Source organism: Danio rerio, chromosome 25, assembly GCF_052040795.2.
Source record: "Danio rerio strain M-AB ecotype USA chromosome 25, GRCz13ab, whole genome shotgun sequence".
Lineage (NCBI taxonomy): Eukaryota > Metazoa > Chordata > Actinopteri > Cypriniformes > Danionidae > Danio > Danio rerio.
In genome coordinates, this window is record NC_141045.1 from 34,405,887 (window position 1) to 34,430,138 (window position 24,252).

At 39.9% G+C, this 24,252-nt stretch overlaps 1 protein-coding gene across 5 annotated transcripts in view; it reads left to right on the forward strand.

The window, feature by feature from the left end:
• Positions 1–228: 228 nt before the first annotated feature.
• Positions 229–24,252, forward strand: part of apba2a (amyloid beta precursor protein binding family A member 2a) — a 29,627-nt gene continuing 5,603 nt past the window's right edge. Inside the window, exons 1-11 of one of the 5 annotated variants that reach the window (XR_015526700.1) lie at positions 229–377; positions 7,945–9,517; positions 12,139–12,198; positions 12,286–12,322; positions 12,572–12,717; positions 12,867–12,953; positions 13,266–14,409; positions 15,644–16,829; positions 20,482–20,694; positions 20,767–20,886; positions 23,378–23,518. Coding sequence is in view for 4 of the 5 variants with exons in the window: in XM_087312538.1 (XP_087168664.1) it covers positions 7,988–9,517; positions 12,139–12,198; positions 12,283–12,322; positions 12,572–12,717; positions 12,867–12,953; positions 13,266–13,448; positions 16,650–16,829; positions 20,482–20,694; positions 20,767–20,886; positions 23,378–23,518 (2,700 nt within the window). In the remaining variant the exon portion in view is untranslated. Of the gene's footprint in view, positions 378–6,640; positions 7,256–7,944; positions 9,518–12,138; positions 12,199–12,282; positions 12,323–12,571; positions 12,718–12,866; positions 12,954–13,265; positions 14,410–15,643; positions 16,830–20,481; positions 20,695–20,766; positions 20,887–23,377; positions 23,519–24,252 lie in introns of those variants that run through there. The other 4 variants (XM_087312538.1, XM_087312540.1, XM_087312541.1 and 1 more) reach the window with 4 other exon arrangements.

Below are 24,252 nucleotides of genomic sequence, written 5' to 3' on the forward strand. Positions count from 1 at the left end.
TTTCATTTTGGGGTGAAGCTGGACTCCTTTTAAGAGACAGATTTGTCTTTTCAAATTATTTAAATTTTTTAAGATGCTAATTTGGTGGTATTCCCACCAAATAAAACATCTGTTTGCTTGTTTTTTGAGAAAAAAATCTAAATAATAAATTTCTACTACCAGATGCCCTGGTGTTGGACTGTCTCTTTAAAAAAAAACTAATAAAGCGCCTCACTGTCCCGGGATGCTGAGGGTGTGTGTGCGTGTGTGTGTAAGCTACATCCACGTTCCTCAGCATCCGTGGTTCATGAAAGACATGTCCTGACATTTGCTTTGTAAATACGTGAGCAATACAACGACAAACACTTCTTTCCTTGAGCAACGCCGAACTGGCTCCGGTAAGCACTTGTTCGTTTTAATAGGCTATCGTCGGTATTAAAGTAGGATATGTAAACGCTTCGATTTTCTGTTAGTTTTATTTTAGCCTGCAGTATAAGGACAGAATGTACAGAATGCTAATGCTCGAAATCACCTCATATTATTGCCGATGTGAGTGAGTGCACATTTTAAGCGCGTGCACATGCATGTGGCGTCTCAATGACGCGAAAACGGCGACGTATCTTCATGTTCTCTGGATATAAAGCAAGCTAATGTTTCTTGAGGTGTTGTGTGGACAAACATGAGGTTTCTCCGTGATTTACGTGTTATCAGCCGTGTTAGTTATTCATTTGGGCTGTGAAGAATCCGGGTCGATGGATGTTGCAGTAATTCAGTCTCGAGATCACTGGAAGAATGGATTGTGACGTCAGAACTACTGGATATGAGGTTATTTTGGTACTGAAGGAGGTATATATATATATATATATATATATATATATATATATATATATATATATATATATATATATATATATATATATTAGATAGATAGATAGATAGATTGAAACAGAACTGAATGTGTTTTGTGAAGCTGTTAGGGCATATCTGTGTGTTAAAATATTTATACAATTTGGTCACATGATGAAATACTATAGCAATTTATAGTAAACACTATAGTGTTTTTGAACCATAATGTAGTGAAATGGATTTTACTGTATATATTTTAGTATTTATTTACAACTTTGTTAATGAATGCTACAGATAAAGTGACCTGTTAAACTCCGTTTAATCTACTCTAACTCAGCTGTGGTATATTGTAGTATAATATACTGTACATTCATTCATTCATTCATTTTCCTTTCGGCTTAGTCCCTTTATTAATCCGTGGTCGCCACTGCGGAATGAACCGCCAACTTATCCAGCACGTTTTACACAGCGGATGCCCTTCCAGCCGCAACCCATCTCTGGGAAACATCCACACTCATTCACACACACTCATACACTAAGGACAATTTAGCCTACCCAATTCACCTGTACCGCATATCTTTGGACTGTGGGGGAAACCGGAGCACCTGGAGGAAACCCACGCGAACGCTGGGAGAACATGCAAACTCCACACAGAAACGTCTTGCTGTGAGGCGACAGCACTATCTACTGCGCCACTGCATCGCCCAGCATAATATCCAGTTGTAGGTAATTTAGCTGTTGGGTAATTTCATTATATTACTATAGTTGTTGTATTACAATTGCAAATATCGAATAACTACAACAGATTAATTCAAGTAATTCACTATAGTATGAATCAAAAAGACCACAAAAACAAAACTCATAAATTGTTGTCGTTTTTTTTTTTTTTAAATTGGTAAACATGGTTTTATTATAGTAAATACGTTTTTTTTTTATAGTGTATCTTGGCACGTTGACTACCGATTTGTTTAACCACAGTTTTATTACCAATACCATGGTTAAATTGGTTACCTGGCTGAAAAAAATTAATAGAAACCAACACAGAAGTTCTAATAATAGTTCTTTTGTTATAGTTTTAACAGTTGTAATGTAAATTATATTGGTTTTAATAGAAACTGTATCGGTTCAGTGGGACTAGTGATATTATTTTACCTTCTAATAAAATATATGAGCAATATCACATGAGTAGCAGTGCGATAAGGCTGTATATCAGCACTGGTGGGAGGCGTGCGCTGCCTTAGCGTCCCACCAGTGTTTATATACAGCCATATCGCACTGCTACGAGTGTGATATTGTGTTTATACAACAGTTCAACGTCACGATCCTGTATATAAATAAGAAAATCCAACACGGAAAGTCTAAAACCCTTTTTTTATTAGAAACTACTTTCTTCCGCCATACATTCTCATCTGCAGCTGACGTCAAAACAGCAAAAGCCTTTACTAATTCACCAACGTCACTTTAGAGCTAGTGTTTGAATGACTCTGTCTAAAGTAATGAAAAAACTGCTGATTTTGCTTACACTTTAAGATTATAAGGCTGAATGTGGCATGAAATACCATCCATCTACAGAGATATCTTCTTACAGTGTTACAGTCTACATTATTTCTCTGTTGCAATCGGGATATCGCAATAATTAACCCCGGAAATAACAACGAACCCACTAACGTTACCAGACTGCTGTTGTGTTTGCGATAAGAAAAAACGCTAAACACGTGCAGACTTTGCTTATTTCAATCTGCCAACACAACACACATTCCTGATATGCGAGCAAATCGGTATAAAAAAACGATTGCACTGTTCTTGCAAATAAACTGCATAGTTGCAATCTAAACAACTACATTCTCGACTAAAAAAGCCTCAAATGTATATTTTGTTGTGTAACAGCAGTAATATTTGTCAAACTGTTGTGTCTGCTTGTTGCTGGCTGTTTGTGGGCGGAGTAATACACAAAGGGTAAAGAGGTTGTACGGATGCTGATAGTACGGCTATCAGCCAATCAGATTCGAGATCCAGACAGAACTGTTGTATAAATCCTAATAATGGAATACATGGAATAAATCCTAAAAATGGAATACATCCCAAAACTAATTATACCATTTCAATAGTTAACATTTGGCTAGTATTTAATGTTTTTAATGGTAGATATAGGAAAGTGGAAACCATTAGCATAGTCTGTAATGGTTTCTAATGTTTGTTTTTTTGTTTAGCATGCAGTGCTACTATAGTTAAAGCAAATTAACCATAGGTTTGGAACATTAATAGTATTTGTAATACAACTGTAGTCGTGCAAATATAAAGAAATGCCAATAAATAATTGTAACTACACAATTACTATAATAAAAGCAAGGTTAATTTTTGTAAAGATAAACCAGCATAAACTGTATTAATTTCACATGTGTTTGTTTGTTTTTTATATATAAAAACCAGCTTATGGACCAGCTGAACACCAGCTTGACCAGGCAGTGCTGCACATCACTGTGGCTCTTGTACAGCATTAAGGTTTTTTAGCAGGGAAGTGTCCAGACTAAAGCATTTACATTTAGATGAGACAGCAACTCCCGGCAGGTCCAAGGGTTGCACCATGTCTGACAGCTTGTGCATTGGTGTAATTGTCCTTTATTAGGTGTGAACACATCCTTGTGTTGTTCTTTTGTTTTGATATAATCATTCATACGTCCAAGGTAACAAAAAATGGGTTCTTTTAAAACAGGAAATATTCTTACAATGTTCTGGGAAGGTTTATGTCAAGTTATTGTTCATTGAGGATAATCGAACTGCACTCAAAAGTTAGCCCAAAAACATTGTATACATTAGTCATTTATAACATTTTTGTTGTACAATATATATTGCACCAAAAGTTATTGGGAAAAATAATCTAAGCAAAACAATCTTCCAATGAGGAAAGCAAAATAATCTTGTGTCAAAAGGAAAAACAAGCTTATTTTGTTTACCCCATTGGTCGATTTTTTTTGCTTGTTTTAAGTAAAAAACTCACTTAATTTTGGCATATTATTTCTAAAAACAAGACGATATGTTTTGCTTGTCTAGAAAATGCTTCTTAATATAAGAATTTTTAGATATTTGGACTAGAAACAGGACAAAAAAAATCGAAGAAAAACATTTTTGCAGTGTAAAAAAAGAGTGAAAAATTCCTCGGCAAAAGGTGTGGGAATTTTTGTATCTTAAGTTATAGTGCATTCATATACTCAATATAGCATTTATTTATTTAAACCTGTCTCCTTTAACAAGCATTTAAAAATAAAGAATGAAGGCTCGTTTCTGCATTGCTGAATAAGAAAGCTGTGCAGTTTATGCCAAATGGAAAGAAACCCTCTGCAAATTCATTGACAGTCTGTGAACATAAAGGAACATTAAGGAAGACAGGTATATCGGCCAGTTTCTTGCTGATCTAATAGCGATACTAATGTGTTCGATTACATGCTTCGACCGAGGCCACATTTTCAGCTTAGGCTTGCCTTTTTCCCCCCCTTTTAAGGTCAGGACCAATTTCCAGAGTTTATCTGAAGCTTCACACCATGAGTTGCTTAAATTATGTGGAATAAGAATCGATTGAGTTTGCAACTTTATATAAACCATATTTATTAAATGTGGATAGATTCACAAATCGTTCTTTAATAACACTTATACAGCCATTTTGAATCACCATACACTATCTGACAAAAGTCTTGTCGTCGATCTCAGTTGTAAGAGCAACAAATAATAACTTGGAAAAGTGGCAGAAGGTAGATTTTTTTTCTCCTGATGAATCATCTGTTGAACTGCTTCCCAATCATCACAAATACTGCCGAAGACCTGTTGGAACAAGCAAGATTCTTAGAGAAATCAGTCAAGTTTGGTGAAGGAAAAATCATGGTTTGGGGTTACATTCAGTATGAGTGCAAAAGATCTGAATGGCAACATCAACAGCCTGAGGTATCAAGACATTTGTGCTGCCCATTACATTACAAACCACAGGAGAGGGCGAATTCTTCAGCAGGAGAGCGCTCCTTCTCATACTTCAGCCTCCACATCAAAGCTCCTGAAAGCAAAAAAGGTCAATGTGCTACAGGATTGGCCAGCCCAGTCACCAGATATGAACATTATTGAGCATGTCTGGGGTAAGATGAAGGAGGAGGCATTGAAGATGAATCCAAAGACACTTGATGAACTCTGGGAGTCCTGCAGGAACGCTTTCTTTGCCATTCCAGATGACTTTATTAAGTGATTTGAGTCATTGTAGAGATGTATGGATGCAGTCCTCCAAGCTCATGATGGAGTCAGACACAATATTCATTCTGTTTCCACTGCAGCATGACTTTATATTCTAGACTGGACATCATTTTCGTTAAGTGACAAGACTTTTGTCTAAGCAAAGTCAGACCTTACTGTCCTAATTAAATCATTAAAAATCAAGGCATGATCAGATTTTATTTTGGTCAAATAAGCGTAATCTAGAGGCATTCGCCTTTCATATAAGACACTTCTAATACCAAATGATCAACTAGAAGTCAACTTATTACTCTCTGTGTTCGCATGGGTTTCCTCCGGGTGCTCCGGTTTTCCCCACAGACATGCGCTATAGGTGAATTGAATAAACTAAACTGGGCGTAGTGTGTTTGTGCGTGTGTGTGTGTGTTTTTGTGTGTCTGTGTTTGTGTGTGTGTGTTTGTGTGTGTGTGTGTGCTTGTTTTAGTGACATCAGGACACAAATCTGTATATTGACATGGGTATGACACAGGTATTACAAAAAGGAGGTGAAATATGAGGACATTGCTGACGTCCTCATTTCTCAAAATCCTTATGAATCCTACAGAATGAGTTTAATCAGAGAGTAAAGCTGCACATGTGATGGTTGGGTTTAGGGATGGGGTGGGGTGAGGGCAATACAATATACTTTTTGGACAGTATAAAATGAGTGGAAACCTATGTAATGTCCCCACTTTTCACAAAAACAAACATGTGTGTGTGTGTGTGTGTGTGTGTGTGTGTGTGTGTGTGTGTGTGTGTGTGTGTGTTTGTGTGTGTGTGTGTGTGTGTGTGTGTGAGAATGAGTCTGTATGGATATTTCCCAGTACTGGGTTGCAGTCCGTTGTGTATAATATATGCTGCAAAGGTTGGCAGTTCATTCCACTGTTCAACCCCTGATGAATAAAGGGACTAAGCTGAAGTAAATGAATGAATGAATATGACAATGACTAAGGTTTCAGCAAAAACATCTTGAGTTCATCTGTGGTTAAAACAAGCTTGTGTTGTATAAGGGGACACATTAAGTGAGTCACATAATCAAAAGCAGGAGGCTGTATTTCCACAGGGAACCTGATGCCTTTCATCAATAGCGAGAGTCCCTGTAGTGCAGGCAAATATCAGCATGTTTCCTGCTGATACACCTGCTGAATTGTGCAAATCTGTCTCCCTGATGCTGTGCTTTGATTCGGAGAAGGTTGTTTTCCTCTGAGGTTTTAATAGAGCTGCGGGACTACAAAATTAGGGTGTAGATGTAAATTGCTTATAAGCAAATTTAGGATATTGGCACAATTTATTCTAGCACTTACTCGATAAAAATAAACACTTTAGTCCAATACATTTTTTTTTTCAAAATATCAGGCTATAAATAAGTACAGATATGGAAACGTTACTGTAAGAGACCACTTAAACATGACCACTTTCTTTAGTGTTACCATTCACATGTTATCTGCTGAGTCTTAAAAAGTCTTAAAATGTCTTAAATCTCAAAAGCTTATTTTTAGGCCTTAAAAGGTCTTAAATCTTCTGAAAAATTGTCTTGTAGGTCTTAAATCTTTTTTTTTTACAGGTTTTAATTTCCCTTTGTTCATGTATAGCTACCCAATCTGGCGATTAACACCCAGAGATGGGTTGCGACTGGAAGGGCATCCGCTGTGTAATAATGTGCTGGATTAGTGGGCGGTTCATTCCGCTGTGGCGACCCCGGATGAATAAAGGGACTAAGGGAGTAAAAATCATATACATGTGTTTCTCTAAACAGTTTTCAACAATCGTCAACAGAACAAATGCTTATTAATTCTGAAAGCAGTCTGTTTTAATTAATGAAATTGCTTTTTGAGAAATAGTGTTAGTCTTGTTTTAGTTTACATTTACTAAAATAAACCTGATCTGCAACACAGGCTCATTCTGAAAACGTAGCTCATATACATTTCTGGAGATCGCGAATTATGTAGTCAGACGTATGTATGGCTGCATTTCGTCTTTAAAATGAGCGCTAAGAGGCAGTATGACGCCGTTCCTTTTCTCGCTTACCAGCTGACTGCTCACCTCCATATGGACGGCTTTTCCATTGTTACCAGTTTGTCTGGTAGCTCGACACGCACATCGATGGACTTAAGACACAGAGCGGAGTTGACTGCTACAACAGTGTTAGAGTCTGGCGAAGAACAGTTTCAGAAAGCAGGTAAAGCAAAAACAAAAGCCAAAAGATACAATAAACAAGTAAATTACAGTGTGAGAATGTGGTAAAATCTAAATGTGGGGTTTTCTTTTTCTGGATTGCTTTTTAAAATACTATTGGTTGGGTTTATGGAAAAAGAAGGGTGGGTCAGTCGATCGGGTCAGTCAGTCAGTCAGTCGACAACATAAAAAATTGAAAAGCATACACACCGGCCTCTGGTGGATTTACGCAAGAAGAGCAGGTGCAAATGGCACTCGCGAGAGAAAATTGAGATCTGAACAAGTGTACACAGAGGCCTCTGATGGATTTATGCGAGAAGAGGAGGCGCTGATGGCACTCGTGATATACATTTAAGATGTGAAAAAACATAAACAGCAGCCTATGGTGGATTTACGTGAGAAAAGCAGGCACGAATGGCACTCGCAAGAGAAATTTGAGATCTGAAAACGAGTACACAGCGGCCTCTGGTGGACTTGTGAAAACAAAAATTGCAAAAAAAACATAGCTCCTGGGACGTATTTTGCCCTTTCCAGAAATGTGTATAGGGTTACGTGATCAGAATAAGCCTGGGTTGTTAATCTGGCATGAGACAAATCTGTTGTGTAGGCAAAACTTTTGTTGCAGTCGTTCATCTAAGCAAGGTTTTACTCACATTTGTCAGTTTTAATCTAAAAATTTGTATTTTGTTTTAGGGCTGACTGAAACCCACATTTGTGGGGCTGATAAAAGCTCATCATGGCTTTCAAAAGAAGACCAGAAACCAGAAGTGTTGCTGCAGAGCTCAATCCACCTGCCTTTAGCGCTGTGCCTGAGGGAAGAGAACAGCTCTCTGGAGATAGAGATGATCCAGTTCTTGAGGAAGCCGAGCATGACAAGCTGGATTGCCAAACACCCTCACCTACCCCAGCTCAATACTCTCTAAGCGATGAATCTGGGGATGACTCCATACGAGGAGAAAGCCCTCTTCAGCCAGACAGCATGGAGGAGGACTCGCTGTCCGAATACGATAATGTAGGATCCGGGGACGAGCAAGAAGAGGTGGAGCGAGACTATGAGGAAGATGAGGAACTGCAAACCGAAGCAGACAGGATGACTTACTATGTCCACTGTTGTCCCGAGGATGAAAGTTACATGGAAGGATTGGACTGTCATGAAGGGGCAGATGGTGCCGAGTGTCCCAGCACATCTCAGGACGTCCGGGAGAGTTGCAAACCAAAGGAAGCTTGGGAACACTCAGACACAAGCTTATGCAAGGGTCAGCAAAAAGATGCAGCTACGATGGTTTATAAACAGCCTGAACCCATCACTGAGACAACCTTCGTGCAAGCCCCGATGGCTGAGGATGAGGAGGATGAAGAAGAAACAGAGGAAGACGTGGAGGAAGAGGACAGCGAAGAAGAAGACAATGGTGGCTTCTTCCATTATGAAGGGAATGAAGCGGAGCTGAACAACAATGAAATTCCACATAAAGACAATTGTTCTAATGTCTGTCGTAGAGAAGGCAAAAGTCCTCCTCAAGAGTTCAGTCGTGTTAAAGTGGGTCAAGAAAGTAGAAGAAGCCAGGATAATCCCAAATACTCAAGAGATGTTCCTCTAGGGTCAAATTGTACACAGAGAGATCGAATGGAAAGGGTTCGGGACAAGAATGGTAGTGACTGTCCAAAAGTTTCAAATGCCCCGGTGGCCAGAGAATCAAGGAAAGACTCTAGACAAAATTTCAAGTATAGAGGACATCATTTGGAGACGAAAAACAACAGAGAAACTGCTTACCAGGGCCATAGCGCGGTCACCATTAAAGGTAAATCTGCAGATGCAGAGGACAGAGGCACTTGGAAAAAAAGACACTTGCTAAAATACTCTAGAGAGGATGCCAGGGGCGGAGATGGGAACAATTCTCACAAGCGAAGTAAAAGTCCTGAAAATTGCAAAAACAGACCACAGGACCATCCCATTTGTAGTCACAAATCAAATGGTGAAAATGAAAGGAAGATTTCTGGAAATGTTGAAGCGCGGATTGAGAATGAAGTTAAAACAAAACTCATTATTGCTCCAAACAACTCAGGAAGGACCAAAGTTGCACCTGATCAGGCAAAAAATGTAAAAGGGGCCCCTGAGAGCCCCAGAGCCTCTTCAGCATCATCAGGCAAGAGAAACAGTAAACCCAGAGGCCAAGCTAATACACCTGTACAGTCCCCAGCCAAACAGGTAAATAAGGACTCAGCCAAACCTGTCGAAGAAGAGAAGACAAGGCCTAATGAGGAACAGGTAACTCTGAAAATTATCTTCTACCTGTTAAGAAGTCTTTGCTTTTTACACCATTTGTGTGCTGCCCTCTTATTGTAGCACCCCCCCCCCCCCCCCCCCAAATTAACTATCCCATTACCACCAAAAAAAAAAAACATTTTGTGTTCATGCATCTTCCACCATAGTCTTGTCAGTAATCTCTCCTAAACTGCCTAACCTTTGACAAATGACAGACCAGTTGTCATTCATTTCAATAAAGAGTAGTATGGGGTCTGTTTGGAGATTCAATAATATACATATTGAGCTAAGATGGTGAGTGAAGGAGACCTTGGCTGTTTCTCAATATGCATTTTCAAACAATCTTACGTCCTTGTGTTCTCGTGTAACTTCATCATCAACCGACAAAATTCAATTCCAATACCCAAGACCACAAGATCAGACGAATCGTGGAAGAACCCAGATGTATATGATATTGAAGATGCGGAGCACTCTCCCTTAACAGCAGCTTTATTTTTTAAACATCTGTAAGAGTGAACTCGTGAAACGAGAAAGTAAACAACCTCATACATTTTTTTAACAAAGACATAAACGCATGGAAAGGTGTTTAAGCTAGCCTCTGTTTTACATACCCCCCTAAACTTCACACCTATCCGGGTCACAACACCAATGTAACCCTCATCAGTCTTACACCTCTGAACCCGCTCTGAGCTGGGATCGAACTGGCAACTAGAGCACGTTTTTAGAAGTCAGAGGAGTGAGGTGTACCTGCACAGCTTTTTACTAGCTAGCCTCTGTTACACTTACCCCCCTAAACCTCACTCCCATACGGGTCACGGCAGCAATGTAACCCCTGCCAGTCCTACACCACTCAACCCCATCTGAGCTGGGATCAAACTGGTGACTAGAGCACATTTTTAGAGGTCAGAGAATTGAGGTTTACCTGCACAGCACTTCACTAGCTAGCCTCTGTTACACTTAGCCCCTAAACCTCACTCCCATCTAGATCACGGTGCCAATATAACCTCTGCCAGTCCTACACCACTCAACCTGCTCTGAGCTGGGATCAAACTGGTGACTAGAGCACATTTTTAGAGGTCAGAGGAGTGAAGTTTACCTGCACAGCACTTCACTAGCTAGCCACTGTTACACTTAGCCCCCAAACCTCACTCTTATCTTGGTCACGGCACCAATACAACCCCTGCCGGTCCTACACCACTCAACCTCATCTGAGCTGGGATCAAACTGGTGACTAGATAAAGTTTTTAGAGGTCAGAGGAGTGAGGTTTACCTGCACAGCACTTCACTAGCTAGCCACTGTTACACTTAGCCCCCAAACCTCACTCTTATCTAGGTCACGGCACCAATACAACCCCTGCCGGTCCTACACCACTCAACCTCATCTGAGCTGGGATCAAACTGGTGACTAGATAAAGTTTTTAGAGGTCAGAGGAGTGAAGTTTACCTGCACAGCACTTCACTAGCTAGCCTCTGTTACATTTAGCCCCTAAACCTCACTCCCATCTGGGTCACAGCACCAATACAACTCCTGCCAGTCCTACACCACTCAACCTGCTCTGAGCTGGGATCAAACTGGTGACTAGAGCCCCTTTTTAGAGGTCAGAGGAGTGAAGTTTACCTGCACAGCACTTCACTAGTTAGCCTCTGTTACACTTAGCCCCTAAACCTCACTCCCATCTGGATGACGACGCCAATATCACCTCTGCCAGTCCTACACCACTCAACCTGCTCTGAGCTGGGATCAAACTGGTGACTAGAGCACCTTTTTAGAGGTCAGAGGAGTGAGGTTTGCCTGCACAGCACTTTACTAGCTAGCCTCTGTTACACTTAGCCCCTAAACCTCACTCTCATCCAGGTCACGGCACCAATACCACCCCTGCCAGTCCTACACCACTCAACCTGCTCTGAGCTAGGATCAAACTGATGACTAGAGCACCTTTTTAGAGGTCAGAGGAGTGAAGTTTACCTGCACAGCACTTCACTAGCAAGCCTCTGTTACACTTAGCCCCTAAACCTCACTCCCATATGGATCACGGCACCAATACCACCCCTGCCAGTCCTACACCACTCAACCCCATCTGAGCTGGAATCAAACTGATGACTAGAGAAATTTTTTAGAAGTCAGAGGAGTGAGGTTTACCTGCAAAGCACTTCACTAGCTAGCCTCTGTTACACTTAGCCCCCAAACCTCACTCTCATCTAGGTCACGGCACCAATTCGACCCCTGCCAGTCCTAAACCACTCAACCCCAACTGAGCTGGGATCAAACTAATGACTAGAGAAATTTTTTAGAGGTCAGAGGAGTGAGGTTTACCTGCACAGCACTTCACTAGCTAGCCTCTGTTACACTTGGCCCCTAAACCCCACTCCCATGCGGGTCACGGCACCAATACCACCCCTGCCAGTCCTACACCACTCAACCCGCTCTGAGCTAGGATCAAACTGGCGACTAGAGCACCTTTTTAGAGGTCAGAGGAGTGAAGTTTACCTGCACAGCACTTCACTAGCTGGCCATGTACATTTACATGGGCAGATTTTTTTGATGCATTCTTTATTAAAGCAAGTTCATGACTGACTTTTAGAAACTGTACCTATAGTCAACCTGCATTTGAATGTTTCTACAGGTTTCTCAAAGTGCTTCACAGGACAGTAGTACTGGGCCACCATCTGGACAAAATAGACCGGCAAGTTACCTAAATATATGCTGAACAGTATATCTGAGCGTCGGTTCTGTCAGGTCTGAAATTTAAATACTGTTTTCTTCTCAGCAGACCCAGAGAAACCCCTCTTTCCCAAGCTTTGTGGATAGTAAGTTCTGTTGTAAACGCAACTGAGTATTGTGACAAACCTTTAAATATCTGAAGGAGAATTCATTATAAAGATCTTCTATTTGTATATTTGTTTACATTGGTTCAGGGTATATGGTTGAAGTCAAAATTATAAGCCCTCCTGCTAAATAGATTATTTTTAGTTAAATTAGTTAAATGCTTAGTATAGTTCATTAGTTTAGTTAAATAGGTCATTGTGCTTATGATTGTCTCTGTATTTGTGTTACAGTTCCTGGTCCATGTGAGCCAGAAGATCTTATTAATGGAATCATATTTGCTGCAAACTACCTCGGCTCTACTCAGCTTCTGTCTGACAGAAACCCGTCTAAAAGCGTACGCATGAAGCAGGCGCAGGAAGCTGTGGACTGCGTTAAGGTAAGCTAAAAAAAGATTTCACACATATTCAAATGTGTTAAGGCTGTCAAATGTCACACAGGCTTATATAAGTACTAAAAATGAAAATGCTACTGTCAGTATTTCCCTCTCAGTCCACTAGATGACACTGTAACCTTTCTTATTTTCAGGCTGTAGAGGTTGAAACTCAGAGCTTGACAGAAATTGACTTGTTCATCTCGACTAAAGCCATCAAGGTGCTCAACGCTGACACACAGGTACTGTACGTGCATTTCATATGAAGCTGGTAATTGTGTGGGTAAGCATTTACACACATATGCAAGTATGCATTTTTACACAGCTGGTCCTGATATTTAGTGCCCTGGGCAAAATTTTAACTGGAGTCCCCTGTATTACTGATAAAAAATATATTTTTACGTATAAAATATGATTTGTTATTGCAAAATTTCAAAATAAGCATTGAATAAAATAGATTACAAATGACATTGAAAACTGTATAACGTTGTAAATCGTATTTTTTTTATGAAAGCTGCAGTAGAGGTGATTAATTTCCACTGTTTGTTTTACAGGAGACGATGATGGACAACGCTCTCCGCACCATCTCCTACATCGCAGACATCGGTAATGTGGTGGTTCTGATGGCTCGCAGACGTCTTTCCAACTCCTCGCTCGACTGCACAGAATCAGGCCTCAACAGTGATGCAAACCACAAGCAGTACCGCATGATATGCTACGTCTTTGAGTCTGAAGATGTGAGACTGATGCTTTACTCGGAATGATCAATTAAATGAACTATGATTACCATGTGCTTTTTTAATGATTAAGAAAAATAGCTAAATAATTACTATATGAGCATTTGTTTAATATTAAGCAATAGTTTGTTTTAGTATAAAATCAGTAGCTTTAAGCACGATCTCATTAACCTAACATTAAACAGATATAAAATACTGAAGATATTTGAGAAAATGTTTTTTATATTTTTGTATATTACCCAGATAGCATATGTATGTGGGCCACTTTAGGCAGTTATGCAGCACTGGTGGTCTTCCTTCGCCCCAGACAAAATGAATGTGAGCCTGAATTGGCCCACCTGTACAATGGTAAAGGGGGGCCAAAGATTCAAATTCATATATGGGTAATTTAGGACAAAGATTTGGCATTTATGGCAAAATGTAATCTGAACGTGAGCTTAATGTGTGGCCCATGTGGAAAATGATAAATTTGGCCCTAATGACGAAGGACGAATGTGGGCAAAACAGTGGCATAGTCATTTAAGGGTATTCCAGGTCTAAATTTAAAGTGGCTCACATGTGTAGGTGCAGTAATGTGGCCCAGTTATTTTAAGACATATGTGGGCCACTTTTGGCAAATATTTGGCACAGTAAGCTATGGCTAATGCAGCCGTTAGCCTATAGTGGCCCAGAGAAGATATGGAAAATGTGGCCCAGTTATCTTAAGACATATGTGGGCCACTTTTGGCAAATATTTGGCACAGTAAGCTCTGGCTATTGGGACTGCGAGCCTAATGTGGCCCAGAGAAAACATAACAAATGTGGCCCATTTATTTTAAAACAAACGTGGGCCACTTTTGGCACAGTAAGCTTTGGCTATTGCGACTGTGAGCCTAATGTGGCCCAGAGAAGATATGGCAAATGTGTCCCAGGTTTTTTAAAACATATATGGGCCACTTTTGGCAAATATTTGGCACAGTAAGCTATGGCTAATGCAGCCGTTAGCCTATAGTGGCCCAGAGAAGATATGGAAAATGTGGCCCAGTTATCTTTAGACATATGTGGGCCACTTTTGGCAAATATTTGGCACAGTAAGCTATGGCTAATGCAGCCGTTAGATTATAGTGGCCCAGAGAACATATAGAAAATGTGGCCCAGTTATCTGAAAAAACATATGTGGGCCACTTTTGGCAAATATTTGACTCAGTAAGCTATCGCTAATGCAGCCGTTAGCCTATAATGGCCCAGAGAAGATATGGAAAATATGGCCCAGTTATCTTTAGACATATATGGGCCACATTTGGCTAATATTTGGCACAGTAAGCTATGGCTAATGCAGCCATTAGCCTATAGTGGCCCAGAGAAGATATGGCAAATGTGGCCCAGGTTTTTTAAAACGTATGTGGGCCACTTTTGGCAATTATTTGGCACAGTAAGCTATGGCTAATGCAGCCGTTAGCCTATAGTGGCCCAGAAAAGATATGGAAAATATGGCCCAGTTATCTTTAGACATATGTGGGCCACTTTTGGCAAATATTTGGCACAGTAAGCTCTGGCTATTGGGACTGTGAGCCTTATGTGGCCCAGAGAAAACATAACAAATGTGGCCCATTTATTTTAAAACATACGTGGGCCACTTTTGGCACAGTAAGCTCTGGCTATTGCGACTGTGAGCCTAATGTGGCCCAGAGAAGATATGGCAAATGTGTCCCAGGTTTTTTAAACATATATGGGCCACTTTTGGCTAATATTTGGCACAGTAAGCTATGGCTAATGCAGCCGTTAGCCTATAATGGCCCAGAGAAGATATGGAATATGTGGCCCAGTTATCTTTAGACATATGTGGGCCACTTTTGGCAAATATTTGGCACAGTAAACTATGGCTAATGCAGCCGTTGGCCTATAGTGGCCCAGAGAAGATATGGAAAATGTGGCCCAGTTATCTTTAGACATTTGTGGGCCACTTTTGGCAAATATTTGGCACAGTAAGCTATGGCTAATGCAGCCGTTAGCCCATAGTGGCCCAGAGAAGACATAGAAAATGTGGCCCAGTTATCTGAAAACATATGTGGGCCACTTTTGTCAAATATTTGACACAGTAAGCTGTGGGTAATGTGGACTTGAGCCTATAATGGCCCAGAGAAGATATGGCAAATGGGGCCCAGTTATCCTAAAACAAATGTGGGCCACGTTTGGCAAATATTTAGCACAATTAGCTCTGGCTAATGTGGCTGTGAGCCTAAAGCAGCCCAGAGAAGATATGGCAAATGTGGCCCAGTTATCATAAAACATATGTGGACCACATAGACTAAAGTCACCATCATAGAGAAAAGTATTTGCTTTAGTTGGCCTCATAGCCCTGAACCTCTCAATATAAAGTTGGGATGCTGTAACTTTTAAGAACTTTGCTTGAAAAGTTTGATCATTAAAATGTTTAATCAATTATTAGAAGTAATAGGCCAGATCAGGGCCAGAATAAAAGCAAACTGTGGCTTGTAAATAAAAGTCACCTATAGCTTTCATCCTGAGCCATGGCTGTGTTTAAAATTACATCAATGTTTTTAAAGTGCACTGTGAAGGGAACGCAATTGTAAACATGAAGATTGCTAAAACTGAACTGTAAAAATGCTTTGAAAGCAAATTACACCTAAGATTGATGACTTTAATGCTTCTTTATTTAAATAATTCCAAGTTTAAATGTTAGAATGTTTCAAATGAATAGGGCATAGGGGTGATAACTGGGAATAGAAAAAAGCCAGGAACTCTGTTTCTAACTACAGCTCCAGAGGTGTAGTCGCAAGTGTACAAGTTTGCGACGCAGTTTGCGAATGTTTGTTGGAACGACGGATTTGGGAAACGGCAAATCAACAAACTATGTTTGTAACAACGGAACTTGCGACCTTAGTTAGCTGATCATGGTTTTCAGAAATGCACCCCAGATTGATTAGATTGACTAGTCAAAAAAGAAATAACAACCTGATAAAAATAACAAACATTCAAGCAGCAGCTGTGTATAAGTGTATGAGTGACGGTGGACTCGTGTGATTGCTGTGTATTTGTTTCTCAGTTTCTCAGAGCTGCAGTTTTCATCATGTATGTTGAGTAGAGTAGAGTATCAGCAGCTTTTCCTCTGTTCCGCTCTCTCGATCAGCATGGAGTACTCACTCTCTCTCTCTGTCTGCCGTCACGTCTTCAAGTGTCCTCATCTCTGCTCCTCCACAGGCGCAGCTCATTGCTCAGTCCATCGGTCAGGCGTTCAGCATGGCCTACCAGGAGTTCCTGAGAGCCAACGGCATCAACCCTAAAGACCTGAGCCAGAAAGACTACAGCGACATTCTCAACACACAGGAGATGTACAACGACGACCTCGTCCACTTCTCCAACTCAGACAACTGTAAACAGGTGATAAAGCAAACCCCGGCCGATCTTAAAACTCTGTCACAAGCAACAAAGACACATCGTCATGCTCCTGTGATTTAATTTGATCTAGGTTGTATTCAGTTTTGTTTTTCGGTTCTGTCTAATCTAGTGGTCGACCCATATTATTATAGTAACATTATATTATTAATTTTGGTAAGGTTGCCATTCGTGTTTAGGGACTGAAGACAGTTAGGGATGAAGTGTTTTAGGTGTAATTTTGTTTTTTTTTCTTTTTGCAAACTAGTCTTAAGGTGGGTAACAGTACAGGGGTTTCAAAATGCACCACACATTCTCTGTTGGAGACAGGTCGGGACTGCAGGCAGGCCAGTCAAGTGCCTGTACCCTCTTTCTCCACAGCCAGGACTTTGTAATGTGTGCAGAATGTGGTTTTGCATTGTCTTGTTAAAATGTGCTTTGGAAAAGAAGGCAGCATATCATGCTCCAAAATCTCTACGTACTTTTCAGCAATAATGGTGCCATCACAAAACTGACACAACCCCATAGCATGACAGACGCTGGCTTTTAGACCTGTTGCTGGTAACAGTTTGGATGATTCTTTTCTTCTTGGTCCGGAGCACACAGCGTCCATTTCTCCCAAAAATACCGGAAATAGTGATTTATCTGACCACAGTACACTTTCCTCTGTGTGATGGTCCCAGATGGCACTTCAGGACACTGTTAACATAGGGCTTTCCTTCAGTTTTAACTGGCATTTGTGGATGTAACTACGTATTGTGGTACTTGACAAAGGTTTGCCAAAATAGTTCTGAGCCCATGTGGTGATATCACTAAGACATAAATGACGATTCTTTATGCAGTGTCGCCTGAGGGTCAGAGATCACGGTTGTTCAGCTTAGGCTTGCGCCCTTGTCCTTAATGCACTGAAATGCCTCCAGAGTCCTTGATCATTTAATGATGTTCTGCACTGTTGACGGTGAAATATCCAAATGTCTTGTTCTCTTTCTTTGAGGAACATTATTTTTCAACATTTCAATCATTTTCTCATGTGTATGTTGGCAAACTGGCGATCCTCAGCCTATCTTTGCTCCTAAAGGACTAGACCTTTCATGGATACTGCTTTTGTTCAAAGCATAATTACAGTCACCTGTTGACATCACCTGTTTCAAATCACATCATTTCACCAATTTACAAGCTCCAAATTGCTCCTGCCCAAACTTTTTTGGAATGTGTTGCAGGTCTGAATGACATGAAAGGATGTATATTTACAAATGAAACAAAGTTAACCAGACAAAAGTAAAACATTTTGTGTTTATATCGGGCTCTATTTTAACGATCTAAGCGCAAAGTCTAAATCGCAGAGCGCAAAAGCATTAAGGGCGTTACTGAATCCACTTTTGCTATTTTAAGGATAAAAAAATACGCTCTGCACCGTGGCACATGGTCTAACAGGGTTGTGCTTATTCTCTTAATGAGTTACGGGTGTGTTTTGAGAATAAACCAATCTGGGGTCGCCACAGCGGCGGAATGAACCGCCAAATTATCCAGCACACGTTTTATGCAGCGGATGCCCTCTTAGCTGCAACCCATCTCTGGGAAACATCCACACACACTCATTCACACTCATACACTACGAACAATTTAGCCTACCCAATTCACCTGTACCACATGTCTTTGGACTGTGGGGAAAACCAAAGCACGCAACACAGAAACGCCAACTGACTCAGCCGAGGCTCGAACCAGGGACCTTCTTGCTGTAAGGCGACAGCACTACCTACTGTGCCACTGCATCGCTTAAGCTTTTTTTTAATAAAACAAATATAAATATGCATATAATAAATAATTCTGCTACTAATAATAACTTTATACAAAAGCAAGTTGTCGTGAATAAACTGAAAAAAGCCCCCCCGAGATGAAGAAGGTGTGGTGGCGGTGGTTTTTATATTTATGTTGAAAATGATAATTTTTGTAATATTTTAATCCTTTATTCTTTTTCATCTGTAAAGATATTTGTGTATTGCTGTACATCCTGAGTGTATTAAGCAATGTTTAAGCGAGGCGCACAACGCGCCCTGTGCTGGACTTTAGACCTGCTTTCAGCTGGCCTATTGCACAGTCTATTTCAGTTCCTCAAAATAGCAACAAGCCAACAATGCGCCTTAACACACCTCCTTTCTAGACTGAAACTTCCTAGAGTCCACAAAGTGGCACAAATTGATTTGCTATTTAAACAACGTGGCGGAAAACTGGAAAATTAAGGTTGCATTGGGCTGAAAATAGCAACACGTCTGTGAAACACGTCTTGCGCCTTATTGCGCCGGGTGTATGGTAAGGGCCCATTGTCTGCAATGAAATAGAATTCAAAGTAAATTTGGAAGTCACTACTTTACTTTTATTTGTGTTTTTCATACTGTCTCAACGTTTTCTGATTTTGGGTTGTGGTATTTCACATAACTTTTGCTGTACTTTGGATAAAATAGATCCACTAAAAACTGGAATCAGATGTTTAGTAAATTAAAAAAAAACTCACAATTGTAAGATTGCAGGTCATTTTACCTTATTCTATGACATTATGAATTATATTTACAACAGCTGCCACCTCATATTTACAGTTGACGTAAAAATTATTATGTTAAATATTTCCCAAATGATGTTTAACAGAGCAAGGAAATTTTCACAGTATGTCTGATAATATTTTGTCTTCAGGAGAAAGTCTGATTTACATTTACATTTACATTTAGTCATTTGGCAGACGCTTTTATCCAAAGCGACTTACAAATGAGGACAAGGAAGCAATTTACACAACTATAAGAGCAACAATGAATAAGTGTTGTAGGCAAGTTTCAGGTATGTAAAGTGTAAGAAGCAAAACATTAGTAATTTTTTTTTTGTAGTAGTAGTTAGTAGTGGAGTCAGAGAGGCAATTGCAGATTAGTCAGGAAAGTGGAGAATAAATAGTTGAGTTTTTAGTCGTTTCTTGAAGACAGCGAGTGACTCTGCCGTTCTGATGCAGTTAGGGAGTTCATTCCACCAACTGGGCAGATTGAATGCGAGAGTTCGGGAAAGTGATTTCTTCCCTCTATAGGATGGAATCACGAGGCGATGTTCATTCACAGAACGCAAGTTTCTGGAGGGCCTATAAATCTGCAGAAGTGAGAGCAGATAAGACGGAGCAAAGCCAGAAATCGCTTTGTAAGCAAACATCAAAGCTTTGAATTTGATGCGAGCAGCAACTGGCAGCCAGTGCAAACGGATGAGTAGCGGAGTGACATGTGCTCTTTTAGGTTTATTAAAGACCACTCGTGCTGCTGCGTTCTGAAGCATCATCTTATTTATTTTATTTCGGCTAGAATAAAAGAAGTTTTTAATTTTTTAAAAACCATTTTAATATAATTTCATTATTTTTACCCCCCTTAAGCAGTATGTTTTATTCGATTGTCTACAGAACAAACCACTGTTATACAATGACTTTCCTAATAAGCCTTTAAATTGCACTTCAAGCTGAATACTTGTACTAGCATTTTGAAAAATATCTAGTCGAAATGTATTTACTGTCATCATGGCAAAGACAGAAGAAATCAGAAATGAGTTATTAAAACTATTATGTTTAGAAATGTGTTGGAAAATGTAATATACTCTTTTTATTTTTTTTTCCCTGGTGTGATTTGCTACTCAGCTTCATCTGGAGAAGCAGAAGGGGGAGATTTTGGGTGTAGTGATCGTAGAGTCGGGCTGGGGCTCCATCCTGCCCACCGTCATCCTGGCCTGCATGCTGAACAACGGCCCTGCTGCCCGCTCCGGAAAGCTGAATGTGGGCGATCAGATCATGGCCGTCAACGACACCAGTCTGGTGGGCCTGCCGCTCGCTGCCTGCCAGGGCATCATCAAGGTCTGAGCATATTCAACACTCCCCTGTCATTGCAGCATTCATTTTTAAATAGTTGTGTCTGTGTTATTGTAGGCCCTGAAGAATCACGTTCAGGTGAAGCTGAGTGTAGTGAGTTGCCCACCCGTTACGACCGTCCTCATAAAGAGACCAGACCTGCAATACCAGCTCGGGTTCAGTGTTCAGAACGGCATAGTAAGTAGAGATGCACCATTATGGCCATTTCAGAGGATTCAGAAGACATTTGGAAGGCAGTAACAGAGATATAGGTGCTGTGTACACTACAATTTAAAACAGGGGTCTCAAACTCTCGGCCCGCGGGCCATTTGCGGCCCTCAGTGCAATATTTTGTGGCCCGCGCCGACCGCTGTACTCTGACAGAATCAGCGGAGCGGGGAGAGAGAGCGCTCCCCGCTCCGCTGATTCTATCCGTACACAGCGCGCTTGTCACTCAATGTGCATTGTCGCGCGCGTTCTGATCAGCTGTGTTGTCGCGCGCGTACTCAAGAGCGGTGTTATCGCGCGCCTACTGAAGGGCGGGATCGAGGGTGTGTCGCGTCGCGGGGGCACTTTTGATCATTTTGGAAGGGCACTTTCTATGCAAGACTAAAAAGGGCATGTGCTCTGCACAGGTTGAGCCCTATGTGTGCACGTGCCTGCCCTGCATCTTATATATATTATAGGTAGATACAGACTGGTACAGACTGATTTGACTGGAGTGGGGTGGGGGTGTTTTATTTATACATATATACGCCTTTTTTTTAGGTGAGGGAATGGAAGTTTTGAGTGAGTTCCCCCACTTTTTTCCCTAGGACTTCAATAAGTCAAAGTACAGGTCTAGACTTAATGATGATCATCTTCAAGCCATACTGAGGGTCTCAACTGCTTCCGCTCTAAAGCCAAATGTGGTTCAGATTTGTGAGAAGAAGCGCTGTCAAGTCTCTGGCAGCAAGAAGTAGGCAAAAGATGCCATGTTCAGAAGAACTGTTCATAATCGTTACCCAATGTTCTATTAATGTTCAGGACACTTCATGTTCAGAAGAAATAATTAAAACTGTTAATAATGACATTTGAGGACTTTTTTTTGTGAAATCCCTTATGCGGCCCAGCCTCGCCCAGACTTTGCCTCCTGCGGCCCCCAGGTAAATTGAGTTTGAGACCCCTGATTTAAAACATAGTTGTTTTTCAGGGTTTCTGTGGGCCTTTAAACAGAAAAAATTTGATTTCAAGGTCTCGTTTTTACTCATGATAGATCTTTAATTTTACATGATAGTGTGACTTTGATATTTTACCCTTTCTTTGTTTGTTCTTAACTTATGACAGCGTATAATTAGGCTTCTACTCTTGCATAAAAGAAAGCAGGGAACAAAAGAAAATGGTTGAATGCTTCTTGAGTTGTGTTTATTCTCTCTTCATAGGATTTATGTATCTTTTTTGATATATCAGGTTTTGCTTTTTCTAAATAAACTATTATGAGACTGCCGTTGTGTTTTAAGTTCAATTCAATTCAGTTCAATTGTCATGTGCACAGTAAGGAAACACGTTTCCCTGCACAATGAAATTCTTACTTTGGCAATTCATATTATATTTACCTGCAAAGTGTGTATATTCTGAGACAATATTATTTGTTAGTTTTTTTCTGTTGTACTTCAAAAACCTTTAAATAAAAGTGTTAAAAAAAGAACTTGAAGTGGCGATCAGATCTTAAAATAGTCTAAGAAGGTCTTTAAAAAAACTTTAAAAGGTATTGAAATTACCTTTAGGATTCCTGCATATACAGTTGAAGTCAGAATTATTCGCCCCCCTGTTTATTTTTTCCCCAATTTCTATTTACAGAGAGCAGATTTTTTTTTTTCAACAGATTTCTAAACATAATAGTTTGAATAACTCATCTCTAATAACTGATTTATTTTATGTTTGTCATGATGACAGTAAATAATATTTGACTAGATATTTTTCAAGACACTTCTATAGAGCTTAAAGTGACATTTAAAGGCTCAACTAGGTTAATTAGGTTAACTAGGCAGGTTAGGGTAATTAGGCAAGTTATTGTATAATGATGGTTTGTTCTGTAGACTATTGAAAAATAACTTAAAGGGGCTAATAATATTGACCTTAAAATGGTGTTAAAAAAATTTAAACTGCTCTTATTCTAGCCGAAATAAAACAAATAAGACTTTCTCCAGAAGAAAAAATATTATCAGACATACTGTGAAAATTTCCTTGCTCTGTTAAACATAATTAGGGAAATATATGTAAAAGAAAAAAGGTTGGCTAATTATTCTGACTTCAACTGTACCTTGGAAACTGAAATTATGAAAAAAACGTCATAAAATTTCACTTCAGTGACTTTCTACACTTATATTTAAACTACTTTCAATGAGAGTCTTCTTTCAAAGACCAAAGCATTCATGAATTACAGCCAATTAAGTTTGCATCATGCATTTCACGTCAGCTCAATAAAGAGGTTAAAAGGTAACAGGTTTAACCCGGCTAATATTAGAGCTGTATGTGTGTGATTTCTGCATTACTGCTTTAATGACAAGCGTTTGATGCATCGCTCAAATATTTCATTACAGCGGCTTATCTAATTAGCTGCTCCGTATTTGCCTAATTGGGGAATTTTTTCCCTTGTCTCACGACTTATTTGTAATGATGTTGTGTCACGGTGTTGTTGTGTCATCAGATCTGCAGTCTGATGCGTGGAGGGATTGCGGAGAGAGGAGGAGTTCGCGTCGGCCACAGAATAATTGAGATAAATGGACAGAGTGTGGTCGCAATGGCGCATGAGAAAATCGTCCACGCCCTTTCAGTATCTGTAGGAGAGGTAGAGTATTACATATACACGCACGTATGTTTTAATAATCCAGCCTCTGGCAGGGGTGTATTAAAAGTTGACATATCATATTGAAGAATGAGTACTTCTCCTTTAAAGGACAAAACAAGTTGGTAAAATGCATCTGTATGTGGATATATAGTATATGGAACATTCAGTCCCTGAATTAAGCGTAAATACAGTGAATTAAAAGTATTTCATCCCAAAGGTTTTTAAAATGGACTTCTTCATTAAAAACACTTTACAAATGTACACACTCTGTCATTGTCCTTGTCCTCAGCCCAAATGAACTTACAGCTTTAATAGTTCTGTTATGCTAAACATTATTGTTTTTATTATTTTTAGTATTATTATTATTATTTATTTAAAAAAAAAACACACACCAGAAATAGCAAGTTTAAGTTGTCGTCATTCACATCAACTGATTAAAAACATGAAATTATTAATAAATTCCGAAAATAAATACTACAAATATCGTTAGAAGTGACATAATTTAAAGCTGACAGTGATCAAGGATGCGTTCTGTTATTGAATTGTATGATTTTATGCTTGTTTTTGTATGATTTTTTTTTTTAATTCAACAAGCTTAAGTCAGGCTCTGTCACATTTCTTTTTATAAGTGAAAATGTACCTTTCTGGTTGAATGTCCCCATATACAGTGCTCAGCATAAATGTAGCACACCTCCTTTTGGAAATGAATATGTTTGTGCATTTCTCAGTATATA